This window comes from Rattus norvegicus, chromosome 14 (genome assembly GCF_036323735.1).
Source record: "Rattus norvegicus strain BN/NHsdMcwi chromosome 14, GRCr8, whole genome shotgun sequence".
NCBI classification, from domain to species: domain Eukaryota; kingdom Metazoa; phylum Chordata; class Mammalia; order Rodentia; family Muridae; genus Rattus; species Rattus norvegicus.
Window position 1 is genome coordinate 78,153,831 of NC_086032.1, and position 11,580 is coordinate 78,165,410.

At 52.4% G+C, this 11,580-nt stretch overlaps 1 protein-coding gene across 3 annotated transcripts in view; it reads right to left on the reverse strand.

Moving 5' to 3' along the window:
* Ppp2r2c (protein phosphatase 2, regulatory subunit B, gamma) overlaps window positions 1–2,382 on the reverse strand; it is an 84,939-nt gene extending 82,557 nt beyond the window's left edge. The window contains exon 1 of one of the 3 annotated variants that reach the window (NM_057116.2): window positions 2,002–2,382. In NM_057116.2, coding sequence (NP_476457.1) covers window positions 2,002–2,071 — 70 coding nt within the window. In that variant the 5' untranslated portion in view covers window positions 2,072–2,382. Of the gene's footprint in view, window positions 1–1,171; window positions 1,199–1,924 lie in introns of those variants that run through there. The other 2 variants (NM_001412427.1, XM_063272810.1) reach the window with 2 other exon arrangements.
* Window positions 2,383–11,580: the final 9,198 nt, after the last annotated feature.

An 11,580-nucleotide genomic window follows, 5' to 3' on the forward strand; every position in this document is an offset into this window, starting at 1 on the left:
TTCACTCTATAAACGTTACTCTTCTACATCCCTGAGGGGTAGAAACATCTGAGTCCTGTGTCCTACACACACTGCCCACTGCCCAGGGCTCATGAAGAGACCTTCCACCAGGCCCTATGTGAAGCATTAGGGCACAGTAGGTGCTCAAGACATTTCAGTTGTCAATCACCTCTACAGGTCGAAGGTAGGCAGGGAAGGGGGCTTTGTTTCCTCCCATTGTACAAATAGGGAAAGTGAGGCATATGAAAAAAGGCTTCCCCACAAGTCACAGGGATCTCTGCTACAACATGGGATGAAGGAGGGCAAGGGACCTCCATCCAACCCCAGCGATGAAAGCTTAAGGTTTGGCGGATGGCAGTAGCAGCCACTAGCAGCCACTGAACCATGAAGGTACTTCCTCCTGTGAACCTTGCTGAGGTGGGTTTATTAAGGAAGAGGAAGAAGGATACGGACCGGAACAACCCTTTGAGCTGTCCCTGCCTGTGAGGTGGGCACTATGCATTTTGTGTTTGGCACACATAAACGCTGAGGCCCGCTGGTTCCCAGTGTGCAGATGAGAAAACTGAGGCTTTCCTCCAGAAAGCCAGACCAACACTGGCCCTGCACAGGACTCCCTGCCAAGAAGCCCCGCAGCCGACCTGCCACGCAGGCTGCCTTCTGCTGCTAGGCAGGCTGTAAGCAGATAATCATCTTCGCGAAGCGCGACCCTCCTCCGCATCACCCAGCGGGCGACAAAGGGCTGAGTTCTGCGCCAGGAGCCTCCCAAAGCCCGGTAAGGGCAGCGCCGCCACCCAGCCCGAGCCTGGCAGCCCTACCCCCTCTCCCCGCACACCCCGCGGCAACGTGTGACTCAGCGGTTCTCGGCGCGCGGAGCCCCGCTCTCAGCATCAGCATCTGCACGCCCGGGTCGCACACCTAGCCTCTGCCTCTGGGGTCCGCGCGCCCGCCGGGAGTCGCCGCGCCCGCCTCATTTCCGGCGGAGCTCGGCACTGGGGAGGCCATGCCCACGCAGGTTCGTTGGAGCAGGCACCCACGCGCGCCGGCCCCCAGGACTCAGTGCCAGGGCCCCTCCCACCGGGTCAGCCACCTGCTTAAACCCTAGACACCCTCCCCACCAGGCTCGCAGCCCCGGGGAAGAGGCTCCTACACTGCCCGGGGAGGTTTCCAGCACCTGCATGCCGGCGGGTTGCTGTGGCCAGGTCTGGCACTCCCTCACTGCAGCAGATTCACTTCTCCGGCCCCCGGCTGCGCGCTGGAGCTGTCCCCACCGTTCCTGTGGCCAGTCAGGGGCTGGGGACTCCGGAAGTTACTGTCACATTAGCAAAGGACACCGATCCTCTGCATCCCACCAGCCTTTGGTGGGGGCTGACGCACAGGGCCAACTTAGGGGGTTTTAAACGCAGAGCCTCTTTGGGGTAACATGCCCCACTTTTCCGGAAAACCACGAATATCTGGCCCAGCTCCTTCTCAGTAACACTACCCGGGAATAAAACAGTAGACCCTACGAGCCTCTTTCCCCCTCCCACGCAGGGGACCTGCCTCTGGAGGCCGGGGAGGTGCCAGGGCAGCTGAACCCTAGAGGATCTGGCAATGAAATTTTTTCCCTCCTGGGTCCCTCTCCAGGGAGTGGGCAATCTAGAAATTTCTGCGAGCTTTGGCCCGGCTGAAAGGGCAAATGAAGGATTTTTAAGCCTTTCCAGGTCCTGGAGATTTCCACACCAGATTTGCTGCAGCCTTGGGCTTTGTAAATGATAGTCAGGGCCCGATCCAGTGCCACCCGGCGAGGGAAGGACAGCTGCGTTCCCGAGGGCGGCACGGAGGAGGGCGCTGGGCAGTGGCCGAAGCCCCTGGGTTCCCTCCCTCCCGGCCCGGGGTCGGGGTGGGGGGGGGGGGGGGGACACGACACACAGCGCGCGGTCCAAACCTTCGGAGGGCATTCGGTGCGACGGCATCCCCACGCCGCGGCCGGCCGGAGGGGGTCTCAGACAACACGTACGTTACCTTCTGTCACATAGCTGTGGTCCCGCAGGAAGCTGTGGTTAATTTTCCGCGTGTCCGTGTCCTCGCCCATTGAAGGCCGCGCCCGGTGCCCTGGGCATGCCCCGCCGCCGCACACCGATGCAATCCGCAGAGGTCGCGCCGGGCGCGCGGGCCATGCCGCCGCAGCCTAGCAGGGTCTCGGGCCGCCGGGGCCCGGGAGGGCGGGCATCGCGGTCAGGTGGTCGGGGACCGGCGGGTGGGCGCCGCGCTCAGGCGAGCGTGCGGCGGGCAGGCGGCGGCCGCAGCGTGGGGCGGGCCGGGGCCCGGGCGCACATCCCGGCCGCTCCGTTCGCGCTGCGTCCGGGCGCCTGGCGGTGGCGGCGGCGAGGGGACGCGCGCGGCGCTGAGCCGGGCTGCGCCGTGGCGGGGCCGTGTCGCAGGCCCCTCCCTCCGCTGCACGCCTCTCCGCCCCCGGCCGCGCAGCCACCGCGCAGGTGGAGCTGATGCGCGGAGCCCCGCCACAGCGGTCACCTCCGGAGCCAGGGACACCTATCCAGAGTGAAGGCCACCTTGCTGGCCAGATGTTTTATTTAGGGACAAGGCAGTTGGAGGAGAGACTTAGGGGGGTCGGGAGCGCGAGGACGTCGCGGCCCTTTATTAAGGAGAAGATGGGGGTTGTTCTGATAATTGCGGGGGGGTTGGGGGAGGCGCCCCTCCCAGCGCGCCTTTGGGGCCGGAAGGTCAGCACCCCACAAGGCGGAGCTGGATAATTCGGCTGGGGGTGAGTTGCCTCCTGTCCTGTCCACCTTTCTAATGGGAGCACTGAGGCTGGTTGGCTGCGCTTGCTCCTTGGAGCCTCTGTCAAGTGAGGGCTTCTGCCACCCTTCCCTCTAGTTCTTCTTTCTTTCCTCTCCTCCTTCCTCTTCTTCCCTCTCTCACTTTTCAACACTTCTTTCCTCCTTCTCCCTTTTCAGTACTTATTCCCTTGCCTCCTTCTTGTGTTCCTAAGCCCCCACCCCCAATCCCCTTTCCTACTTCCTTCCTCCCGTCCTTAGTCATCCAGGCGCTTCCAGCATCCTACAAGAGCCAGGGAGGCAGGGCGGCTGCGGCGGGAGGGGAGTGTGCTCACTTCTTTTACCAAACTGCCTCTTCCTACTGACTCCTACCTTGAGGAATTTGGAGCATGCACGGGGCCTTGGGAGTGTTGATCTTTTAGCCTTGCTGTGTTCTCAGTAAGTCTTGCTGTGACAGGAGAGCAGCTTCAGCCTCCTTTGGGAGAGGCTAGTCACTGAGGTAAGCAGGGAAAGTGGACTAGAGTCCAAGGTATTAGGCACAAGCTTAGGGTGAGGGACACCAAGGCTGCTCCCCCTTCGGAGGTACTGTTTCAGCTAGCCTTTGGGCCCCCAGACACCTCCCCAGTCCAGTCCAGAGGATGTTGGATGGGAGAGAGTGGGTTAAAGGGACTCTGGTTTCTTACTGGAGAATGAGGGCATCCAGAGCTAGAACTGATTCTCCAGAAAGGCCTACTGAGGACTTCAAGGGGTAGCAAATACCCCAGAGTCCTCTAGAGTGTCTGGAGGGGAGGAGGCTAGACCCCTGAGACCTGGCGCTTGCCCTACAGAGCAGGCCACCATTGCCCACCTGGCCTAGGTGCAGATTCAGGGCCAAAACACCCAAACAAGCTCGCTCCCCACAGGAAGGGAACTAGAGAATACATGGTCTCATCCTGCCCTGGCATGTTGTTCCCCCCCCCCAACACCTGCTCTGCTTAGATACCCACTCCACATCCTCACCCAGCACCCCACTCTGCAGCCTATCCTCTTTCTTAGCATCCTGATGAACAGCACCCTCCTTGTGTCACATCCCAATCCCCTGGTCTTAAAGGGATAGCCACATCCACCCTCTTGCCTCTCCGTCTAGCTTTTCCTGCCTGGATGCCCTGGACCACACAGAAAACAGCCTGCTGTGACCTAATGCCACAGTCATGGCTCAGCCATGCTGAGGATCCCAGATCCCGTGGGTCCCAAGCTATCAGCCCTTCTGCACCTGCAATATCCTGTCTTCCTCAGGGTTCACCTGCACTGGTTCAGTGCTGTGAGAATGTTTGCCCTGGGGGCACTAAGCAACATTTCCCATCCCACCCCCCAAGGTCCCAGTGACAAAAAGTCGGAGTCCTCCCAAGTCAACCAACCCTGGGAACCATTGAATGTATTAGGCTTGCTCATAGAGCAATGAGTGAGGGGTATGGGTGACCTCAAAGCAGCCACACTGGAAGGTCCGCACCCAACAGAGATGGTGGAGGCCCATTCCTTAGTCCTACCCTACCTATATACTCTAGCCTCTCTCTGAGAACCCTTCTCCCCTCTAAGCCATACAAAACTAGAGTAGAATTGCAGAATCACATACAACCAATGGGGGTGGCAGCTAGATGCACTGATGAGGGTCCTATAACTGTCCCACCCCTCATTCTAGGAGGAAAGTCAGCAGTCAGGCAGCCCAGGAGGGATGATGTTTTGAGAACAGGCCCAGCTGGCTTCCTGATGGTGGTGAGCTTGGCTTAAAGGATAGTCCTGTACAATACTCCCTGCCTCTCAGTCAGAACCAGGCCTCCACCTTGGGCCTCCTGCCCTACACCTGCACCCCTCAGCCCCAGAACCCACTGTCCCTCTTCTACTCCTGTGCACATACATTGCTGCCCCTGGAAGGAGCATGAGCCCCACATACTCTCTCCACAAACTTCTGCCTTACTGCATTCACGATGAATGTCGCTGCGCCCCTAAGGGGCAGTCATGTCCCCATAGAGGCATAGTAGGACATGAATGGGACAGATAAACACCTTGCTTCAACAAGTCATGACAATGAAGTGACAGCTGATGATAAGCTAGAAATGTGCCTGCAGGTCCATTTGAGCCTCCAGCTCCTCGCCATTGAAGAGTAGCCTCCACTCCACATCCCCTTAACGTACACCCTCTTCATGGCCCATGCTAGGATCTACCCAGATGCCTTCTCTTCCTCTCTCCTCATCCACTGCCACAGCTCTCCAGTGGCTGCTCCTATGAAACTGTCCAGTGTGTGTCACTGCTCAGTGAGTCTTTCCTGTGTTCCTTCTGACATCCAGAGAGCCAGATGTGTCCCTAATCCTGGATCCCGGAGTCAGGCCTCCAGGAGGGGTTAGGACTCGTGATGAGCATAGTACCTTTACAAGACAAGATAGAAGAGCTCGCTCAGTTCCTCTCACCTATGGCCTTCTAGGTCACAGGGCACCAGGTGAGAGATGTGGGCTATCTCCAAAGCAGGAAGAAAGCACTCTCCACTGAATCATATTGGCCAGAATCTCCATCTTGGATTTGGACTGCAACTGCCACAGCTGTAAGAAAATACACTTCTGCTGCTTAAGGCACCCAGTCTATGGTGTTTTGTCACAGTGACCCAAGTTGACAAACATGCACACAGGTTATATGTCCCCAGTGGGCAATCATAAAGCAATTAGACTCACTATGTCCTCTCTTCTGTAACCGACCCTCTGACAGGAGGGGAGAGACAGCTAGCCTCTCTGGGCCTACCTCATCCCACTCTCCCTGAGTGTGCACGTTTGTCTAGAGTCACCTGTTGAAACCAAGGGACAGTATCAGGAAGAGGGCCTTTAAGAAGTGAAAAGACTGGGTCTGAAGAAGTGGATATTCAGTTAGGAGCATTAGCTGTTCTTCAGGAGGACCCAAGTTCAATTCCCGGCACGCACATGGCAGCTCACAGACACCTGTGACTCCAGTTCCAGAGTATATGGCCTCCTCAGACACCTGCAAGGACATGGTGCACTCAGAGAAGTGGACACATACATGTACACATAAACATCATGTTTTTAAAGCATTGAGGTAGGGGAAAGGAGTCCTTGTGGCAGGGTCAGTGCCCTCCAAGGGACAGCATGTGGCTTCTTTCCTGTTGACTGAGGGCACAGCAAGAAGACAGCTAACCACGGACCAGGAGCAGCCTTCATGGACATCAGGTCTACTGGCACTTTGCTCTCATGATGAGCAATCTCAGGAACGTCAAGAAAATGTGTGTGCTCTTTAAGTAACCCAGCCCATGGTGGCTGTGTGCGTCCGTGTGTGCCCACACATCGGATCTTATTTCAGGATCACACATAAGCTGGGTAAGCACTGCCACTCACCTGTCCCCCATGCTTGTGATGATCTGTTTTAGTTTGCTTCTCTGTTGCTGTGATTAAAACATTCTGGCCAGAAGCGACTCATGGAAGGATTTATTTCCTCCAGGTCAAGATGAGGTAGAGACCACAGAGGAATGCTAACCAGATCCATCTGACTAGGGATGGCATTGCCTAAGTGAGCTGGTCTCTCTGACATCAATTAGCGACAAAAAAAAAAAAAAAATGCCCCGTAGATAAGGCCACAGGCCAGTCTGATCTGGACAATTCTTCGTTTGAGGTCCTCTCCTCCCAAGTTACTCTGGGTTCTGTCAAGCTGTCCACCAAAGCTAACTATGACAGTTGTCTTTGTTGTAGGGCCCCCCAATAGAATACCCCAGGGTGACTTCAGGCTGCTTTTACTAGTTTGGGAGCTTTCTATAAATAGATTTATGGGCTCTGCCTCTTCTGCTGTATGTTATGTTTCTGACACTCGCTCAGGCTCTTGGGTACATAGCTGTAATTTGTTCTCTGTTTACTGCTGTGTGGTTTTCCACTGCAGAACCGTGCTGCACTCTGCCTAGTTTTAATGGGTGTGCAGGGTGGCTGTTAGTTTAAAAGCTGTATGGCTGGGCCTCCTGTGTCTCAACGCTGACATAGTTTGTCAGTGTTTAGCTCCGTTGTGGATGCTTAAAGACTTCCCTGAGAAGTATGTACCTGTTCAGCCTCCTTCAGAGAGCTGTGGCCCTGGGTCAGCTACTCACTGTTTCTACTGCCGAGTCCAACATCCTCTGAACTGACCTGGCCCTCATACCAGTGAGGATGAGCTGGGGTGACGACTCTGTAGTCCACACTGTCCAGCCTCACCCACCTCTAGGTAGCTTCACAGTCCCCTAGACTCCAGGGTTCTCCTCCCTCCTTCTAGTACTCCAGGCTCGAAGCTTCCAAATGCTGGATCTAAATTCTGGAGTCTCCCACTAGTCACTGCCTAGCCTATTATCCCCCAAATCCTCTCTCCTCTCCTCCATTCAGAATCTATAGGCTAAATGACTGCTCCAACAGCAGCCAGTGAGCCTCAGGAAGATCCGTGACTCTCCCTGAAGCTCACCTCATGTTTCTTGCCTCCTGTGGAAGTACAGCCTATCACTTCTCGAGTTAGGTGCGGCTGCAAGGCATGCTTTGGGCCATGGACCATGAAGATTTAGAGTGTCCTCTGAGCTGGCACTCTATAGCCTCTCTGGCTTTCTTTTTCATGTCTAGGAATCTTAGGGAATCTTACTCATCCAGGTAAAGCTTCCATTGGACCCTGAGTGACTGCAGTTGTCAGGACCCCCATCATATGTGTAGGTTTAGCAAGTATAACCCAGTGCTGCACAGGGTCACTAAGTCCTGAGGGCTGTTTGTTTCTGCAGCATACCTTTACCTGTCCTGACTGCTATGTCCTTGTGCAGCAGGTAGAGGCAAAGTTTCCCCATGTGCTTTTTCCTTCTGTCTCTAGAGTGGACCAAGTTACACTGTAGCAGGACAAGGAGTTCACAGATACCTCTTAGGTGGGTCACCAAGCCAGCTGAGAAGACTAGGGACATGGCTTAGTGTGAGCTTCCCTAGCAGTGTGCAAGGCCCTGGGCTTGATCCTCTGTGATAAACAAAACACACGGAACTGGCTGCCAGTCTGACCCTCTCCATCTTCATCCAGGACCTAGGCTGATAGGTCAGTGTTTGTGACCACTCCGTTTACTTAAGATTGAAAACCAAGGGCTGGAGGGATGGCTCAGTGGTTAAGAGCACTGACTGCTCTTCCAGAGGTCCTCAGTTCAAATCCCAGTAACCACATGGTGGCTCACAGCCATCTGTCATGGGACTCGATCCCTCTTCTGGTATTTCTGAAGACAGCTACAGTATACTCATATGTAATAAATAAATAGATCTTTTTAAAAAATGTTTAAAACCAAGATCCAGAGAGTACTCACTGTGCAAGCATGAAGACCTGAATTCAAACCCCCAGCAATGGTGTGAAAAAGTAGGTCCAGGTGTTTCCCAGTCTGTAACCCTAGCACTGTAGAGGCCGGAGACAGGAGGACTGCTGGAGCTTGCTGGCTACTAAGCTGGTTCTAGGTTCAATGAGAGATGCTGTCTCAAGTTCTGCTCCAGTGTCTCCTCTGGCCTCTGTAGACACAGGCATGCCTGCTTGCACACACATGTATACACATACCACATATACAAACCATACTCTCTCATGTCCTTATGCACACTTAAAGATGAGAGAGAGGCAGAGAAAGACAGACAGACACGCGCGCACACACACACACACACACACACACACACACACAGAAAGACAGACAGAGAGAGAGAGAGAGAGAGAGAGAGAGAGAGAGAGAGACTTTTGCAAGCCTCCCAGTTATACATAACCCTTTCCTTCCCTTCTTTCCAAAGGCAAGCACTATTCCAAAGCTAGTGCCAGACTATTCATTTCTACCCTTTAACATATGTGCACATGGTTGAGCCACTTTGAATAGTTCTAATGTTTATACAAATATTATCATATCGACTGCCCTGTGTTCCGAATTGCTTCCCTCCCTCTTCTGAGCATTGTTTCTTTCAAGCCTATATAGCTTCCCCATTGACCTTGAGTGCAGGAAGGAGGCAATCGATGGTGTGCTGCACTTGCTTTAAGAACCTTCTCGACAGAACTGGTTGCATGCATCTTGCCTGAGTTTGTGTTCAGTGATATCATGGGAATGGCAAGAGATCAGCCACAGTGAAGAATTTACATCCCAGAAGCCGGCCAAAGCTACAAGCCGAATCAATTCTCTCCAGATGGGAAGTTGTTAAATGTTTCTCTGTGACCACAGTGGGCTATCATTTCTCCAGCCAGGCTTCCACCCACCCTGGTGGATGTTTAGCTTGTCTCCAAACTCTCAGGGCTACAAACAGCACACAGGTCTCCACATCTAAAGCTAAAGGCTCCTGGGGGTGGGGGGCCTCGGGTGACACTAGAGTACATAGTTAACATCTGCTCATTGCCAAAGCTGAGAACAATGCCTTCCTGCAGCAGGGCACAAATCTCTGCCCCGAGAACTCATAGAAGATGCTGATCTTCCTGCACTGAGATTTATCGCAGCTGTCATTTGTGTATGTCACCTTCTGTCTCCTGTTGGGCTGATACACTACATACCTTGAGCCATGGGGATGTCTAAAAAGTGTGTTCTGTCCATGTTGAGGAAGGACCACACTAGCTCCTTCCCTATATAAAGAACCTAATGTATAGATCATCCATTGAACTGTATGCATCCCTTCTGCATATACCTATGACATCATGTGTCTTCGGTACAGGCCCCTTTATAGATGTGAGTCTACTTCTGGACTCTGTTGTGTTCAGTTTTGTTTTTGTTTTGTTTTGGTTTTTTTTTTGCCTGATTTGTATGACAGCACCGTCCTGGTAGCATAGCATTATAGTAGGCATATAGTGTATAATTGCTGTATCTTATAGTAGGTTAATATCTGACAGACCAGAGACTCCATCTTGGCTTTTCTTTGAAATTGTCTTAGCTACTCCTGGGCTTTTACTCCTCTACATAGGTTTCTAGCCATTCAGACCCCATAACAAGTACTTTTGAGGGGCTGGAAAGGTGGAGCAGCAGCTACAAGCACATACTGGTTTTGCAGAGGATCCAAGTTCATTCATTTCCAGCACCGACATCAGGAGGCTCACAAGAGCCTAACTCCAGCTCCAGAAGGTCTGATGCCCTCTACTGGCCTCTTCAGGTACTTCACTTATGTGCACATCAGCTGTACACAACACACAGAGACACATAATTAAAACTAAGTCATAGCCAGGCACTGGTGTTGCATGCTTTTAATCCCAGCATTTGGGAGCTAGAGGAAGGCGAATCTCTGAGTTCGAGGCTAGCTTGGTCTACAGAGCAAGTTCCAGGACAGCCAAGGCTACACAGAGAAACACTGTCTTGAAAAACATAAACTAAATCTTTTTAAAAATTAAAATAAATTTCCTGGTATTTTCATTGAAATCAATATGAATTTATAATTAGCCAAAATAAAGTAACTTTCAGGGCTGGAAAGATGACTCGGTGGTTAAGGGCTCTGACTGCTCTTCCAGAGGTCCTGAGTTCAAATCCCAGCAACCACATGGTGCCTCACAACCATCTGTGATGAGATCTGACGCCCTCTTCTGGTGTTCTGAAGACAGCAACAGTGTACTCACATACATTAAATAAAAAATAAATAAATAAATAAATAAATAAATAAATAAATAAATAAAAGCAATCATGGGAAAGTGGGAAGATGTCTCAGAAGTTAAGAGTGTGTATTCCTATAGAGGACCCAGTTCCATTCTGAACACCCACACAGTGGATTCAGCAGCCACTTCAGGCTTTGCACACACATGTTCTGCAGACGTGCATGCAGATAAACACCCCTACACATAAAATGAAAATAAATTTTCTTTAAAAAAAATAGCATTTGGTTAGCTGTCTCATGCATCCGCTACTGTTCTAAACACTTTGAAATCTAATTGAATCTCCCCAACTTTCCTGTGAGATATCGTCATGATCTCCCTCTACATCTGAGGGAGCTGAGGCACAGAGCGATTGGCTAATTCATGAAAACCAGAAAGCAGTAGGGCTGTGACCTGCGTCTGAGATGGGAGACTCTGTTCCAACTGCTGGAGCTCCTCCCCCACCTAAACAGGAAGCTGGGACATACTGTGATAGAGTTGTTATAAGTCTCCCTGGGATTTCTGCCACTGTAGAGGGGTTGGTTTCACCCTTCCCACTTGCTCTAATTGTTGCCACTGTCCAATAGGGACAGGGCTGATTTCTCTGATGTGCAGTGCCCAGTGGCTGTATTGAATTGTCATAGATTGATGATGGCTGGAGAGCGATTCTCAGGTTACCCCCCTCATGCCCTCTCTTTTTCTCTTTTAATGTTTGTTTTTCTTTAGTTTGAGACAGGATCTCTTGGAGCCCAACCCGTCCTTGAGCTACAGATAGAACCCCCTACTCCACCTCCTAAGTGCCAAGGATTCAGCTGTACACCATCAGGCCCAGTCTCCCTCAGGTTTTCTATATGATCATATTATCTGAAACAGAAGACAGTTGTGGCTTTCCCTTGTGGTGGTGGTTTGAATAAGAATGGCCCCCATAAGGCCATAGGGAGTTGCAATGTCAGGAGGTGTGGACTTATTGGAGTGGGTGTGGCCTTGTTGGAGAAATAATTGTGTCACTAAGGGGGTAGGCCTTGAGGTCACAAATGCTCAAGCCAGGCAAGTGTCCACTGTCTTCCCGCTGCCTGCATATCCAGATGTAGAGTTCTCAACTACCTCTCCATCACCATGTCTGCCTACATTCGTCCATGATGTGGTGATTTAAATAAAAACAGCCCTCTTAGGGCCATAGGGAGTTGCAATATTAGGAGGGGCGGACTTACTGGAGTGGGTGTGG